At 30.8% G+C, this 18,408-nt stretch overlaps 1 protein-coding gene across 1 annotated transcript in view; it reads right to left on the bottom strand.

Moving 5' to 3' along the window:
- LOC129753938 (AP-1 complex subunit gamma-1-like) overlaps positions 1-18,065 on the bottom strand; it is a 122,235-nt gene extending 104,170 nt beyond the window's left edge. The window contains exon 1 of the mRNA XM_055749790.1: positions 17,730-18,065. Within this exon, the coding sequence (XP_055605765.1) occupies positions 17,730-17,785 (56 nt within the window). The 5' untranslated portion in view covers positions 17,786-18,065. The remainder of the gene's footprint in view (positions 1-17,729) is intronic.
- Positions 18,066-18,408: the final 343 nt, after the last annotated feature.

Below are 18,408 nucleotides of genomic sequence, written 5' to 3'. Positions count from 1 at the left end.
TTGTGTCTATTTTGTTTCAATTTTGTATCAATTTTGAATCAATTTTGTGTCAATTTTGTGTCAATTTTGTGGCAAATTTGTGTAAATTTTATGTAAATTTTGTTTCAATTTTGTGTGAATTCTGTGTCATTTTTATGTCAATTTTGTGTCAATTTTGTGTCAATTTTATATCAATTTTATATCAATTTTGTGTCAATTTTGTGTCAATTTTTGTCAATTTGTGTCAATTTGTGTCCATTTTGTGTCAATTTTGTGTAAAATTTGTGCCAATTTTATGCCAATTTTATGTGAATTTTGTGTCAACACAACAAAATAAAAATTTTAAGTCAATTTTGTGTCATTTTTGTGCAAATTTTGTGTCAATTTTGTGTCAATTTTATGTAATTTTTTTGTGATTTTTATGACAATGTTTTGTCAGTTTTTGTCAGTTTTTGTAAATTTTTTGTCAATTTTGGATTTTTAACTTTTGATTTTCAATATTTTAGCAATATTGTGTCAATTTTGTGACAATATTGTGTAAGTTTTTTGTCTATTTCGTGTCCATTATGTGTAATTTTTTTTTTGTATTTTTTTTTATCAATTATCTGACAATTTTATGTCCATTTAGTGCCATTCATGTTTCAATTTTGTATAAATTTTGTGTCAATTTAGAGTAAAATTTGTAACAATTTTGTTTCAATTTCAATCCAATTTTGGGTGAATTTTGTGCCAATTTTCTGTCAAGATTGTGTCAATTTTGTGTAAATTTTATGTCAATTTTGTGTCAACATTATGTCAATATAATGTCAATTTTTGTCAAATTTGTGTCAAGTTTGTGTCATTTCTGTGTCAGTTTTTGTAAATTTTGTGTCAATTTTGTTTCAATTTTGTGTAAATTTTGTGTAAATTTTGTGTCCATTATGTGTCAATTTTGTAAAAAAAACGATAATTGAGGATTAATTTTGGGTCCAATTTGAGTCAGTTTTAAGTCAATTTTGTGTCAACTTGTGTCAATTTTGTGTCCATTTTGTGTCAATTGGATGTCAATTTTGTGTAAATCATGTGTCAATTTTGTGTCAATTTTTTTTTGTCTATTTTGTGTCATTTTTGAGTCAATTTTGTGTCAATTTTATGTCAATTTTGGGTCGATTTGATGTCAATTTGGTGTCAATTTGCTGTCATTTTTGTTGCAATGTTGTGTCTATTTCGTGTTAATCTTGTGTCAATTTGGTTTCAATATTGTGTAAATCTTGTGACAATTTTGTGAAAATTAGCTGTCAATTTTGTTTCAATATTGTATAAATCTTGTGACAATTTTGTGAAAATTTGCTGTCAATTTTGTGTCAATTTTGTGTCCATTTGGTATTTGTGTCAATTTTTTGTCAATTTGGTGTCAATTTCGTGTTAATTTGGTGTCAAATTTGAGTCTAATTTGTGTCAATTTTATGTCAGTTTTATATCAATTGTATGTGAATTTTCTGTAAATTTTATTTCAATTTTGTGTCAATGTTGTGTCGATTTTGTGTCGATTTTGTGTCAATTTTGTGTCAATCTTCTATCAATTTTGTGTCAATTTTGGTTCAATTTTGTATCAGTTTGTGTCGCCTATGACAATTTTTTGTCAATAATGTTTTTTTTTTTAATTTAGTGTCAATGTTTTGTCAATTTTATGTCAATTTTGAATCAATTTCGTGTCAATGTAATGTCAAATTTGAATCAATTTCTGTAATTTTCTGTCATTTTATGTAAATTTTTATGTAAAATTTGTGTCAGTTTTATGTCATTTTCGTGTCAATTTGATGTAAATTTTGTGTCAATTTCGTGTCAGTTTGATGTCAATTTGGTGCCCATTTGGTGTCAATTGGATGTCAATTTGGTGTCAATGTGGTGTCAATTTTGAGTCAATTTTTGTCAATATTATATCGATTTTTGCTCAATTTTTGATAATTTTGTGTCAATTTTGAGTCGAAATTGTGTCAATTTTTTGTCAATTTTGTGTCAATTTTGAGTCAATTTTGAGTCAATTTTGTGTCAATTTGGTGTCACTTTTGTTTAAATATTGTGTAAATTTTGTGTCAATTTGGTGTCAATTTTTTAATTGAATTTTATGTCAATTTTGTGTCAATTCTAATTCAATTTTGTGTCAATATTTTGTCAACTTAATGCCAATTTTATGTCAATTTTGTATCAAATTTTTGTCCATTTTGTGTCAATTTTCTGTCAATTATGTGTCAATTTTGTGTCTATTTTGTGAACATTTTGCTTAAATTTTGTTTCCATTTTGTGTCAATTTTGTGTCAATTTTGTGTCAATTATGTGTCAATTTTGGTCAATTTTTTGTCAATTTTTAATCAATTTTGTAATTTTTGTAATTTTTGTCATTTTTGTAATTTTTGTAATTTTTGTAATTTTTGTAATTCTTGTAATTTTTGTAATTTTTGTAATTTTTGTGATTTTTGTAATTTTTGTGATTTTTGTAATTTTTGTCATTTTTGTAATTTTTGTAATTTTTGTAATTTTTGTAATTTTTGTCATTATTGTCATTTTTGTTTTGTAATTTTTGTAATTTTTGTAATTTTTGTAGTTTTTGTAATTTTTGTAATTTTTGTAATTTTTGTGATTTTTGTAATTTTTGTAATTTTTGTAATTTTTGTTATTTTTGTAATTTTTGTAATTTTTGTAATTTTTGTAATTTTTGTAATTTTTGTAATTTTTGTAATTTTTGTCATTTTTGTAATTTTTGTAATTTTTGTCATTTTTGTTATTTATGTAATTTTTGTAATTTTTACAATTTTTTTAATTTTAGTATTTTTTGTCATTTTTGTAATTTTTATAATTTTTGTTATTTTTGTTATTTTTGTAATTTTTGTAATTTTTGTAATTTTTGACATTTTTGTCATTTTTGTAATTTTTACAATTTTTGTTATTTTTGTATTTTTTGTCATTTTTATTTTTTTTTTTGTAATTTTTGTCATTTTTGTAATTTTTGTAATTTTTGTCATTTTTGTAATTTTTGTAATTTTTGTAATTTTTGTAATTTTTGTAATTTTTGTCATTTTTGTAATTTTTGTAATTTTTGTAATTTTTGTAATTTATGTAATTTTTGTGATTTTTGTTATTTTTGTAATTTTTGTAATTTTTGTAATTTTTGTAATTTTTGTAATTTTAGTATTTTTTGTCATTTTTGTAATTTTTGTAATTTTTGTAATTTTTGTAATTTTTGTTATTTTTGTAATTTTTGTAATTTTTGTAATTTTTGTAATTTTTGACATTTTTGTCATTTTTGTAATTTTTACAATTTTTGTTATTTTTGTATTTTTTGTCATTTTTGTTTTTTTTTGTAATTTTTGTAATGTTTGTTATTTTTGTCATTTTTGTAATTTTTGTAATTTTTGTAATTTTTGTAATTTTTAATTTTTGTAATTTTTGTAATTTTTGTAATTTTTGTAATTTTTGTAATTTTTGTAATTTTTGTAATTTTTGTAATTTTTGTTATTTTTGTAATTTTTGTAATTATTGTAATTTTTGTCATTTTTGTAATTTTTGTAATTTTTGTAATTTTTGTAATTTTTGTAATTTTTGTAATTTTTGTCATTTTTGTCATTTTTGTAATTTTTGTAATTTTTGTAATTTTTGTAATTTATGTTATTTTTGTGATTTTTGTTATTTTTGTTATTTTTGTAATTTTTGTAATTTTTGTAATTTCTGTAATTTTTTTAATTTTTGTAATTTTTGTAATTTTTGTAATTTTTGTGATTTTTGTAGTTTTTGTAATTTTTGTCATTTTTGCTATTTTTGTAATTTTTGTAATTTTTGTAATTTTTGTAATTTTTGTAATTTTTGTCATTTTTGTAATTTTTGTCATTTTTGTAATTTTTGTAATTTTTGTAATTTTTGTAATTTTTGTAATTTATGTCATTTTTGTAATTTTGTAATTTTTGTATTTTTTGTAATTTAGGTTAATTTTGTAATTTTTGTCACTTTTGTCATTTTTGTCATTTTTGTAATTTTTGTCATTTTTGTCATTTTTGTCATTTTTGTCATTTTTGTCATTTATGTCATTTTTGTCATTTTTGTCATTTTTGTCATTTTTGTCATTTTTGTCATTTTTGTCATTTTTGTCATTTTTGTCATTTTTGTCATTTTTGTCATTTTTGTCATTTTTGTCATTTTTGTCATTTTTGTCATTTTTGTCATTTTTGTCATTTTTGTCATTTTTGTCATTTTTGTCATTTTTGTCATTTTTGTCATTTTTGTCATTTTTGTCATTTTTGTCATTTTTGTCATTTTTGTCATTTTTGTCATTTTTGTCATTTTTGTCATTTTTGTCATTTTTGTCATTTTTGTCATTTTTGTCATTTTTGTCATTTTTGTCATTTTTGTCATTTTTGTCATTTTTGTCATTTTTGTCATTTTTGTCATTTTTGTCATTTTTGTCATTTTTGTCATTTTTGTCATTTTTGTCATTTTTGTCATTTTTGTCATTTTTGTCATTTTTGTCATTTTTGTCATTTTTGTCATTTTTGTCATTTTTGTCATTTTTGTCATTTTTGTCATTTTTGTCATTTTTGTCATTTTTGTCATTTTTGTCATTTTTGTCATTTTTGTCATTTTTGTCATTTTTGTCATTTTTGTCATTTTTGTCATTTTTGTCATTTTTGTCATTTTTGTCATTTTTGTCATTTTTGTCATTTTTGTCATTTTTGTCATTTTTGTCATTTTTGTCATTTTTGTCATTTTTGTCATTTTTGTCATTTTTGTCATTTTTGTCATTTTTGTCATTTTTGTCATTTTTGTCATTTTTGTCATTTTTGTCATTTTTGTCATTTTTGTCATTTTTGTCATTTTTGTCATTTTTGTCATTTTTGTCATTTTTGTCATTTTTGTCATTTTTTTCATTTTTTTCATTTTTGTCATTTTTGTCATTTTTGTCATTTTTGTCATTTTTGTCATTTTTGTCATTTTTGTCATTTTTGTCATTTTTGTCATTTTTGTCATTTTTGTCATTTTTGTCATTTTTGTCATTTTTGTCATTTTTGTCATTTTTGTCATTTTTGTCATTTTTGTCATTTTTGTCATTTTTGTCATTTTTGTCATTTTTGTCATTTTTGTCATTTTTGTCATTTTTGTCATTTTTGTCATTTTTGTCATTTTTGTCATTTTTGTCATTTTTGTCATTTTTGTCATTTTTGTCATTTTTGTCATTTTTGTCATTTTTGTCATTTTTGTCATTTTTGTCATTTTTGTCATTTTTGTCATTTTTGTCATTTTTGTCATTTTTGTCATTTTTGTCATTTTTGTCATTTTTGTCATTTTTGTCATTTTTGTCATTTTTGTCATTTTTGTCATTTTTGTCATTTTTGTCATTTTTGTCATTTTTGTCATTTTTGTCATTTTTGTCATTTTTGTCATTTTGTCATTTTGTCATTTTTGTCATTTTTGTCATTTTTGTCATTTTTGTCATTTTTGTCATTTTTGTCATTTTTGTCAGTTTTGTCATTTTTGTCATTTTTGTCATTTTTGTCATTTTTGTAAGTTTTATTATTTTTGTTATTTTTATTATTTTTGTCATGTTTCTAATTTTTTTTGAATTTTTTTGTTATTTGTTTAAATTTTAAATTTTTATTTTTTTTTCAAATTTTTGTTATTCTCGAGTCGTTCAATTCTTGGCGTCCACATTTCAGAATTCTTTAAATTTTCCCATCCACACGGAAGTAACTCGTGGTTATGATCTTCCCACAAAAAAAACCAGAGGCCAATCACCAAAGTTGTTTCCGGGGTTGCACGCATTATTCTCCTCAAAACGTCGTCGACACTTGCCAAATGAACACCCACTTTCGACCGACACAACATCCTCCTTTAGCCGAACTCTGGGTTCGATGAGTTTCCATTAGATTTACCGCCAAACTTTTCCACTTTATTTGCACTGAATGTTGGCCCGGTTTTTTTGTAGGTTTTTTTTTTGTTGTTGACTTCGACATTGAAGGAGAGATTTCCCTTTTTTCAGTGATCCCAACTTAATGGTTGTGCGAAAATAGGTATCCCTCGAAACAAAAATAAATACTGGTTGCAAAAAAAGGGGACCCTACACAGAAACGACAATTTTTGTCATTCGATAAACACGATAGAGATCACCGGCGGAGGTTTACTGAAATGTTTGACCTTTTTTGCCGTTTTTTTTGGCACCAACAACAGTTTAAAGTTAATACATTTTAGAAAAGAGCGGATCATGCTTTGTTTTTTTCTTCTTTCGACCCAAATAAAGGGTTCACCATTAGCAAATAAATTCCTGAACTCTGCGTCAATGGGAGGTTTTTTTGATGAAGTGAAATTGCTACTTTTACCATTTTACTTTGAGTTAAAACTTTTATCATTTATTTTATCAGCTTTAACTGCTTAAATGTGAATGCTTCAAATATTTCATCAATTTGCTGATTCAGCCATTTTATTCAATTTTCAAACTGTGAAACGAAAATTAAGGCAAGCAATTTTCCAACTGAGGAAATCCTCCGTTCAACTAAACGCTAATAAGGGCAACCACAAAACCGTCAGGTCTTCGCCGATCCGATAAAATATTAATAAATTGCGATTATTTTCCCGCTCAGTGCAATTTCACCAATTTCTCGATGCCTGCTGCTGGAGGCAATTTTCCGGCACAAAGTTTCTTATTTCATGGCTGCTTTTTTGCGTCTCCTTTTACTTTTAGTGCGAAGAAAAGTCGAGCCACAATAGGCCCCCCTTCTTCTGTTTTTTTTTGTCCTATAAGCATGTATGTATAGCAAACAGATTTCCACAAAATGGCATTGTAATTTGTCCTCCCCATAACCATTAGAATCTCTTATACATGTCATTGTATAGACAGAGAAAAGATTCCTTTGGGGCAAACTGACGGGTAATAGACTTTGATTATGCTCAATCCTTTCTCTCTGGAGCCACTCTTTCCGGAACCACTTTAAAACTTTTCCGACGACGACGACGACGACGAAGGGCGAGGGTCGATTTTTGTTTTCCGACTGTAATCCATTAATTTGAACTTGGAAGGCTTCCTGCAGATTAAGCTGTGTGTAGATTGTGAAAAATTGTCTTCACCAAATGCCTCCGGCATCAATCATGACGAAGGTTCGAATTCCGTGAACTTTCTTGAGGAAATGAACGGGAGGAAAAAAATCCCTTCGGAAAGCCTCCGGAAATCATATTCGACAATGACGGAAACGAAACTTGCTCTTGTGTTTTACTTAGACTCAACTTTCGTCTCTTGTTGACTTAACTGTTACAGGTTTGTCCTAATTCCTAGTATTGTTTGAGCTCCTCAAGTATTCCTTTTCCAAAATAAAATCCTCAAGCGTATTGTCATTTATGTTCGAGACTAATTTTCTTCCACCTACAGCTACATCTTAAATGGACTTCGGAACGAAAAATTGTCGATTCCAAGTAAAAGTAAACACACCGGAGCCAAATTGCTGAGCCCCTTGGTTAGTTTTAGCTTATTTATTCGTAAGTAAGATGGTAATTCTACTCCAGAAGGCACTCGAGCAACTTGCGACTACTAGCTATGGCTGATTGTGAGTAAGCTAACCTTGCCTTGTTGCGAAAGTTATTTGTTGATAAGAAGTTTCGTTGAACGTCTCGAATGAAACTTTTCGATTGGCTTGGCTTGGCTTTTTCTTGACGCTCGGCTCGGTTTGGCCAGGTGTGTGGGTGTCCAGCAAGTTTGTATGGAAAAGGCAGGTGAAATTTCACCATGACGAATGGTTTTTGTTTTGTTTTGTTTACTGAAGTTACGATATTTCAGCGTCTTTTGCTTGTTTTTAAAGTGACGTCAGTTATTAATGGTTTACATTTTTTTTTACAATTCTGAATATCGTATAATCAGTTTGAAAATTACTGATTTTTTTTCAAACAGCAATGTTTAAGGTTTTTATACAAATTATGAATTGTTAAAAATTAATACCATAATAAATTTGAATATATCGCAAAAGTAAATGAAAAGACTAAAACTGACAGAAAAATCTTTTTAAAAAATCACGTGGAAATGTTCACAAAAATTTCGATGACATAGCCAAAATATACGAATTTTTAAATAACGATAATTTAATTTGCGATTAAAATTATGCTTTGAATGTTTTTAATGGAATCTAGATGTTTGACATTTTTCAACGTACAAATTCACCTTTTGAACAAGCAATTTCAAGATAAATTATAAATAATTATTCAAGACCATCGCTGTATTTTAGATTCCACGTTCCACACCTTTCAGCAGTTTTTAAAAACCCCAATCGGCGGTTTTCCAATGAAATCAATGAATTTTTTTTCCAGGTCTGGTGCTTTATTGAAAATTGACGTGCCTTTTATCTGAATCCATTAATGTACAGTTGCCATGTTAAGACAAGAGCGCTAAAAACCTGAAACCTTTTTTAATTTTCATATTAAAAATTCCAATTCAGAAAAGGATTTTTTTATGATAAAAACGCCTTGACAATAAAAAATTCTGCAGGTATTAAATAATTGTATTTGCAGCCGTTCCTATTTTGATGCAAAATTGATTCGAAAGAATAAATTCAGTTTTATCATTATAATCAGAAATAGTAAGTCAGAATATAATTAGATTTTTTCTGCAACATATCGCAAATAAAATTTTTCAGGTTTGAGTAAAATAAGATTTGTTTTTTGAAAAAGTTGCAATCATTCTGTGAAACTTCTGAATTTTTTTTTTCATGCAGTAGATTTCAAAATTCCCATCCTGCATTACATTTGATCTCGCTCTTAAGTTTTTTGATACTTTTAACGATATCTTCAAACAATAATTGTTGATCCATCACGTGCAAACATTGCGGAAGAATTAACCAACTAATCGAAAATATAAAAGATAAATAGAGCTGTTAAATGCAAAATTCAAATCACAATTTATTTGTTAGTTCTATCACCACCCAAAAATCTCTGAATTAGAAAAAATACAGAAAGATGTTAATTTTTTTTTCATTTAATCATCCATCAATTGGTATCGGCTTCTTCGAAAGCAAAATAAATATTTACCTCATGACTATCGGGAAGTAACATTAAGACTTTAGACAAAGAATTTAAAACTAAAATCAAATTCCATTGCACAGTGCTCCAAAAACGGAATTAAGCGAAGTGTCTTCAGCAAAGATGCTCATAAAATAATGCGCTTTAATTAAACAGTATCAAGAACGTGTATTTTTTTCTCCAAAACTTTGACCCAAAAACTTTTTAGTTCAAAAGATGGATTAAAATATTCATGTACAAAGTTGCAGCCAATACCCTTTAAAATAACTTTATCGAAGAAATCAAATTCATATGACGACCAGGAGGCGCGCTATTATTTTTTCAATATTGAAATATTATATCGTGTCTAAAAAACTGTTTTTCGGCTTTTTGGTTATGAGATCGAACCTCTGTCATAACGTAGTATTCAAGAGTGTGTACAGCCAAACCACAAAAAGAATCTATGTAATGACAGAGATTTGATCTCATAACCATTGGCAAGTAGAAGAAAAATGACTTTTTTTTGAAATTTAATTTAACAATATTTGTTAAAAAAAAAATTACCAAAATAGAAACAAAGCGATTTTTTTTACGAAAAACGAGAGGACTCTCCTTTGAAGGGTCAGTCTAATGTATTATTTTGTATTGAAATTTATCAATCTTTGGATTTTTTTTCCTCGAGATAAAAAATAAAGCATCTGAGATAATTCCAGAAACAAAAGATTGGTATTCGAACTAGACAACGCTGTCTTTGTTAATTTTTTTTGTTTGTCCCAATCTGAGATATGACAGATTGAAAAATACATATTTTTGATAGAAAATACCTTATATAACGAGTACTTCAAGACAGACATTTGCTGTTTAAGCAGAAATTTTTAGTAAATAGTCAACTAGAGTTACCTTTTCTTCAAAATTAAAATGTGCGTAGAGTATATAAATCAACGCAAATTTCAATAGTGACCGTAAAACAAAGATGAAAGTGATGTATTGTTTATAGTAGGCCATGCATTCTCGATTTTCCGGATTTAATCAGACATTGCGGGTTTTGAAAGCAAAGTATACAAATAAAGCAAATTGAGATCTAAATAAGGCTTAATTTTTTGTGCTTGTGGTTGCACTTGCGCACTGAGAAGTGAGCCTTTCGTGACAAAGAACACAGTAAATGTACAAATCTGAGTGCCTCGAGAAGCGCCTTTTGCCGTTCTTGCAGAGCAGCACGACAAAGCTTCGCTATTTTGGCCAGATATGGCATCATGCCACTATTCTAAAAGTGTCCTGGATTGGTATGAAGCCAATTCTGATCATTTTGTTTCAAAGGACATGAACCCGCCAAACTGTCCAGAGCTGCGCCCGGTGGAGCCGTACTGGGCAATAATGAAACGGGAACTTCGGAAGATAAAGAAGACAGTCAAAGACAAGAAGGACATGTTAAGAAAATGAAAAAAAAAAAACAGAGAAACTGGTACCGGATGACACTTTGACTTTGGTGGAGGGCATCAAGCGAGAATTCGTTCAATTTTACATCCAAAAAGCTCCATCGATTAACTTTTCTTTTAATTTTGAAGTAAATATACAAATGTATGAAACTATCCTAAAATTTTGATTTGATTCCAAACATTCTATGAAAATTGGCATGACATTTTCGGTGTCGAAATAATTTCGTATTCACCCTTTCACGTGTTCGAGTTACTCAAAAAAATGTAGGAAACTGCCACTTCCCCATTCCTAAACTGCCATTGTAAGGAGGGGAGGAGGTTTTAAACAGTCATAGAAATATTTATTGCGTTCAAATACTCTCCCCTGCCAAATTTGGTTCCATTTGCTTGATTGGTTCTCGAGTTGTGCCATTTTCATCGGGGACCCTCTTTCCCCCTCCTATATCCCCACTTTAAGGAAGGAGGGGGGGGGGGGAGCAAATAGTCATCATAACATTTTACGTAACCAAATATCTCTCCATAACAAATTTGGTTCCTTTTACTCGATAAGTTTTTGAGTTATGCAGAAAAAAATTATATGGGAGCTTCCGCCCCCTTTCTATTTCTCCACTGAAAAGAGGGGGGTTTCAATCCAGTTTTCGAGTTTGGTAAGCAAAATTATATGGCAGCCTCCTCCTCTCTCTCTATCTGCCCACTGGAAGAAGAAAAGGCTAACAAAACTGAAAAGAAACATTCCTCGTACCCAAATACATTACCATGCCAAATTTGGTTCCATATGCATGATCGATTCTCAAATTATTGATACATTTTACTTTTGGGGGAGGGGGAGGGGTCTCAAACAATAATAGGAACCTTCTCTGCCCCCCCCCCCCCTGCCTAGTTTCGCACAAATCGGCTCAGTAGTTCCCGAGTCTATAGGGAACAGACAGACAGACAGAAATTCATTTTTATACACAGTTGCGTTTAAAAAAATAATGAAATCTCGTGAAGCAGAGCACTCGCTTCCAGCTTTGACCAGCTGCCATTTCTGTCTGGATTGATATTTTTCATACAATTTTCACAAAATCTAGTTCAGCACTTCAACTAACACTCTACAAATTTGAAGGCCGTACTATGACTGGAAAAAAACGATACAGTTATTCTCGTAAAAAGGGAAATTTCTGGGTGTTTCTCAAAATGTGGTGTTTTTTTTTTTAAATTTATTATAGATATTTTACCAAAATTCGTTGTATTTTTGACAATTTTCATTAAAAAATACTTGAAATTTTGCCGAAAAATGAAAAAAATGTTTGTATCTTGCCGAGTTTCACCAATGTCGATTGACACGATCGCAAATGGGACCGGTTTGAAAATTAACTTTATTATCGCCTAACAGGCTCATTCATTCTTCTTGGGACGGATGTTTGTATGGAAAATTTCTTAATCAATGTTTTTTGAGATTCTCCTTTCGCGAAAACAAAAATGTATACCAAAAATGTTAGTAGGATAATTGGTAAAAACTTCATTCCTGATTTGTTTGGGAATAGAAATTTTTCAACAGAGCACAAAATAAGAAGAACAGGGTTTCAGAACCGACCTGCAAAAAAAAATTATATGCGAATATGATACATATAAACTTAATGCAAGTATTTTATTCGCTCTTTCGTCATAATCTCGTCTTAATTAAATATTTTTATTTCCCATCAAAGCAGGGATGAAATTTCTATCAATTAACTATATTTTAAGTAGTAAATTTTGAAATTGTGATAGAAAAGTCCATATAAAAAAAATGATTACGATATCTTCCACACAAACATCCGTCCAAAAAAGAATGAAATCGTCTGTTGGACAAAATGAACCTTATTTTCTAAACAGTCACATATTTTATAGCGTTTATCGGTTTTGATGAAACTTTTTTTCGTCTTTGGTCAAATTTCAAGTATTTTCTATGAATAGTGTCAAAAATACAGCGAGTTTTGCAAAACAATCTAAAATTATCTTTTTCACGAGAACAGCTGTTTCGGTTTTTCCAGTCGTAGTACAGTCTTCAAATTTTGTGATAGTTTGATAAAGCATAGTTTTTTTTAGAAATGGGACACTTTCTTTTTCTTTTAGCTCGTTTACTAGTAATCGGACATTCAAAATTTTGACAGCATTTTGCTGCCTGTAAAAAGTACTATTCGGGCTATTTTTTTTTCAAAATTTAATATTCACGCATTTTTTAGATATTCACAATGAAAGAGAAAAAGAAATAAATAATTTTGCACATTTTTCTTCAAAAACCATCATTATCAAATTGATAGCTGTCAAAACCGCTGATTTTTCAAAAAATTACAGTGCGTGAGTGGTGGAAAGTATGCAAACACTGTCTAAAATGTACACAAAGTTCAAATCAAGCATTGTAGTGAAGCACATGATCGGCAACTACGGTTTAGGATCATCTGGGAAGTCAAGGCTCAAACCAGCATTTTTCATTTGGAATTTGGAATGGAAAAACCAAGGGTAGATCGCTGAAATTTTCCGATAAGCTAAAAGTGTTGCCTGTTTAGAGCTGTATAGTGGTACCGAGGCAATCTCATGATGGATTCACTTCGTTATTGTCAGGTTTTGCCACCAGAAATTCCATTAAAAACGCTTTCAAGTGGCTCAAAAATCATCAAGTTTATTAATTTAGAAACAGCAGTATCCATTAAATTGCCCTAAGTTTTTTTTAAGAGAAGTATTGGACCGAAAAGCAGCAGAAATTGAAAGAGAAGGAGGATACAAATTAGACGAAGTATAAGTTTGAAAAACTGAGCAATCAATCATTTTTTTTATGAATTATCATAAGATTACCTTCATTTCTTCCATAGAAAATATTTAGATCAAACGAATGGTTTTCGAGATACGTGCATTTATAACTGTCCCATTTCTAAAAGAACTAAGCTTGAGTTAAACTAGATTTTTTGAAAATTTCTTGAAAAATACCAACTCATTAGAAATGGCAGCTGGTCAAATTTCATTCTTTTTTGAATATAGATTAACAGTATTTGCCCTCATATTTAATAAAATGATGTTTATTTTATGACAATAATAACTGAGAAATAAGAGTTGTCTTGCATCTATTATCACATAACATGATCTTTCAATTTATTTTTTAATAAATTTTTATTCCTCTATACATAAGTCCGCTTTAAGCTTAAAAAAATAAACTTGTAAAAGAAAACAACAGAAACGATCAATGAAAAGAAAAAGAAAAATGTGAGTGGCTCGATCAACATTGCCGATAAATCTATATTTCGATCACAAAATTGCTGCAAATTTGTGGGTAGATTCAAAAATTCTTTTACACTTTTCTGTAAAAATCTGTGAAATTCCCATTTCATGTTATCAACCTCAATCATTTTCCAGTAGCGTGTTTTTGTTCTTCTGGGACTTTAACGCTTTCGCGTTATTCATCCCTTCCAGTGGAGTTATGATTACGATAATGATGAGGATTTGCGTCAAAAAAAAAACTAAAAGATGCATTAGACACATTCCACCGTGACGTGAAATTGCTTTTCCGGACTTTTCGGGGCTGTTATCATTCTTGAAGTCAAAAAATTTACTTGAAAATGAAAACAAATAGTTGCAAACGGTCTCATATTGAATTCCCTGCAAACTGAATATAATTTGATCATTAAAAAGTTTAAGTTGTTTGTGTTGTGAGCGATTACTTTTGTGACGTGAATGAATTCACGCTACCATTTTTGACTTCAGTACATATCACTTAGGTTTCCTGTTCTCTCTGTAGAAATAGGATATTGGTGTCTTCAAATAAACTGTAGAAAAATTATTTACGCACAATTTGATGTGTGTTACTTCTCGATTGAACAACAACGAACAAAGTTATGCCTCTTCAAAGTTGTGTCGTAAATTCTCTCAGTTTAAGCAGAACATGGCAGTGTACTGAATTCACGTCACGAAATTTCAAGTTATTTTGAACAATTCCTTCAAATCTTATTTACATTTTTTAAAGTGATATTTTGTTATTCCAACTTATACAATCATAAATTATCAGTATCTTTTCCTAACTTTTCCTTATTTTATGTTAAAATTACTGCATATGTTAAAATTACTACTTTATTTATTTATTTATTTATTTAGTCTTTGCAGACATTTAGAGATGTTTACACATTACAAAAAGATGCTATCTAATTCTACTTTTAAACACAGCCTTAGAAATATTAAAATCAAAGTTACTAACTATTTCATTGAAACGAGCACAACATGTATCCAAAGGGTTGTTTTGTCCGTATCGGGTTCGTCTAGTAGTGAGTCTGAGGAACTCCTGTGTCCGAGTAGATCTTACAGGAGCGTTAAACGGAAGTAACGACAACAATTCTGGGCAGTCCACATTATTCTGTAGAATATCAAAGACAAAGAGCCGTTGTAGAAGAATGCGCCTTGACGCCAGCGTCGGTAGACTCAGCAACAAACAGCGCTGTTCGTAAGGCGGGAGGTTCAAGGCGTCGTTCCATGGTATCTGACGCAGAGCGTATCTGAGGAAGCATCGTTGTACTCTTTCGATCCGGTTTGCCTGTACAACCTGGTATGGAGCCCAGATTTGTACTCCGTATTCGACAATGCTGCGAACAAGAGCACAATAAAGTGCTTTTAGGCTGTAGTAGTCGTTGAAGAATTGCGTGTTTCGTCGTATGAAGCCAAGAACCGCAAAGCCCTTAGCTGTTGTAGTCGAGATATGCTGCGAGAAAGTGAGCTTGGTGTCCAAAATTATGCCAAGGTCCTTGACGATGGAATTGCGGCTTAAAGTAGTCGATGACATTTTGTACTCGATGACAGATATGACACTACATTTGGAAATATTAGGAGCCATACCATTCTGATGACACCACGTTAGAATTGAATCGATGTCTTTTTGGAGAGCACAGCAGTCAACTAGTGTAGCTATGGTACGAAAAATCTTTAGATCGTCGGCGTACAACAACTTATCCGATTCAATGACAGCGCATAGATCGTTGATAAAAAGAACGAAAATCAAAGGTCCCAGATGACTTCCTTGTGGAACTCCAGAAGTGATTCGAAAAGGCGTCGAGTTCACGTTGTTTAGTCGTACGTAAGCTGTCCGGTCTACGAGATAAGAGTTGATCCATTTGCAAAGCCAATCAGGTAGTCCTATCCGACGCATTTTTTCGATGACAAATTTGTGCGGTACTCTATCAAAAGCCTTGCTCAGGTCTACATAAACTGCATCGACTTGTTGACGTTTATCCAGCCTAGTAACCAACTTCGAAACGTACGTCATAAGATTGGTGGTCGTAGATCTACGTTTCATGAATCCATGTTGATCTTCAGAAATACAGTGGTGCACCGATTGATAAAGTACGTCATAAACGAGGCTCTCGAATACCTTAGGCAAACAGCTTAGAATCGAAATCCCTCGGTAGTTTTCCACTCGATGCGCGTCGCCGGATTTGAGGATTGGAGTGATCGATGCGATTTTCCATGCGGTGGGAAAAGTACCTTCCGTTAACGATTGGTTAAAGATGATCGATATTGGTACGGATAACGGATCGGCGCATTTCTTAACCAGAATTGGAGGAATGCCATCTGGTCCAGGTCCTTTTGTTTCATCTAACGTAGACAGCTTCCGGAAGACGTCGTTTGAGGAGAAATTCAGCAGAGGAAGGTTGAAGTCACGATTCGGCAAGCTACTTAGGTATGATTCGCATAAAGGTGGTGTGTTAGTGCTAAGAACACTCTGAAAGAATGTCGAGAATTGCATTGCAATTTTGGTGGATGCTGCGATGCGGTAAGTAACGATGTAGAAATAAGATTCACTTTGATTTCTAAGCGAATTTGCAGATCGGGAATCGAAAAAAATAATAGCGGAGTAATAAAATCACAACAAAGAACACAGTGGTGCCAGATTTAATTGTTTCTTTGTTTCTCATAGTGTTCATTTGAAGGTTCACCAAAATAATTTTTTTTATTTTTGCCAATATTTTCGTTTATATATTTGAAAATAATTAACAAATTAAGAAATTTCGACCATCTGGAGGGTCAAAACGGCTTTCAGAGCATATTTCCCCTATAAAATTTAACAAAAAATCAAATTTTGTGACGTGAAATCACTCATTCGTGCTGTTGTAGCTCAGCATGACTCCAACCGATTTCTATAAATTTAATGTTTCAGGATCGTCTCATCATTTTCAAAGAAGATCTTATTTTTTATTACTATGCAATGTTTTCTCTTAAAATTAAAAATTTCCTTTTTTTTGTGACGTGAACTTACTCATTTGCGACTGCTTTTGTTCGCTTTTTAAAACAATCCTCTTGGATGTAAAAAAAAATCAAGAAAACGAAGCAATATTTGTTGGCCTCAAAACCTATTAAAAATAATTCGGAAAAAAATATCCATATATTTTTATTCATTATTTTGTAAAAGTTGTCAAAATTTGCCCTTTTTCCAACGAAAAATTTGATTTTCAAATTTATATAAAACACGTAAAAAAAATTGTTTTCTCTTTTTTCGTAGGTTCGGTGTAATTTGAATCATCAAAATTATTGAGAAATTTGAGATTTTTTTATACGCTAACGGATTAAAATCACTTGTAAGCGGTACAAACGCGTAGAATGTGTCATTAGTATCTTTATCGACTAGAACTTCTTCTGACAGATTTGCTGTGTTATGGACTAAGAATTTGGTGATTTTTTAGGGTCAAAAACCGAAACTTTTCTTCATTTTGACGATCGACATCAAATCCCCACTTTTTCCCGATTTTCCTAAATCAAATCTAAATTGTTCAATCTTGTTCAATCTAAATTCTTCATGAAATATATCAGTAGAGCTTAGTTGATTTTGGTTGTGTTTTTTGGGTTGTTTTGTTCAAAAGTTTCGAAGCGTTATTTGCCAACTCTGGAGTAACTCCGAATGTTTTGACGATCCCGGAACATCGAAATGACTGTCAAGCATGGTATGTATATCAGCGAGAAACTTTGTTTTATAAAACTAAAAAAACTCAATTTATCTAAGATTATGAATAATTTCATCAGTATCAGTATCTCAAATTATTTCATACCGATTTTCTTATTTAGAGACAGAAAAAAGCTGAAGTTTCTGTTAATATTTTCAACCGAAATCCCACACGAAAATAGGACAAACATTTACGTTTCAGATTCATTCCCCAAACAAATAGACCGCAGTTAAGTCAAACACCTTTCGAGGGGAAGTCGGTCTTTCGTTAGTTAGTTAGTTCGTTACTGGGAGCTCCTCCCTCTCTTCGCGGCGGCAAAGAACCAAAGTGTTTGCACTAACTGGCAGTTGTTGGTCGAAGTGAATAAATTACTTACCTTCGATTGTGCTCCGGCGGCAGGATACTCCACTCCGTTTCGTAGTATGGATACATGGTCCCACAGGCGTGCTCTACTTTCGCTCTGTATTTGCTCAGTTTATCGACCAACAGGCAAGTCGTTTCGATCGATTCTGCACACTGCACACAGTATGTACTATACGAAACACTAACTCAACACACCAAGCACTAAGGGCGCCCAAATTGGCTCCGTTTGGTTTTGCTGCAGCAATAATTCGAAGTTGCAAACGATGAAATCGAATAAATTTGTGCCCCACTAGCCCGTCTAAAAGTGGCTCACTTTTTCGTCGAGTTGCTGGATATCACCACACTGCTGCTGATAAGAAACGGAATTTTGTAAATAATGAGGGAAAACAGAGCTTCACACTTTTACACACAAGTTAATCACCAAACAAACGTACTGCGTTGCGAAACGAGTGCGAGTTGCTTAACGCCTGTTTTTTTGCTCAGGGTCGAATGGATTACAATTTTTTAATTAAAATATTTCCCCGGTTTTTTATTCGGTGATGTAACTGTTCAATTTGGACCAAAAAATTATCATGTAACATATTTCACCATCCAGCAGCTCCTGTGATATGTCTATGTGCTGTACTTCAGGGTGTGTCAAATTCATACCTTTTTGATTTTCAAAACACGTGTTTTTCTTGAATGTTTCCTTT

This window comes from Uranotaenia lowii, chromosome 3, assembly GCF_029784155.1.
Source record: "Uranotaenia lowii strain MFRU-FL chromosome 3, ASM2978415v1, whole genome shotgun sequence".
NCBI classification, from domain to species: Eukaryota; Metazoa; Arthropoda; class Insecta; order Diptera; family Culicidae; genus Uranotaenia; species Uranotaenia lowii.
The sequence above is the reverse complement of the archived record's forward strand: the minus strand, read 5'-3'. Positions and strand labels throughout refer to the sequence as shown.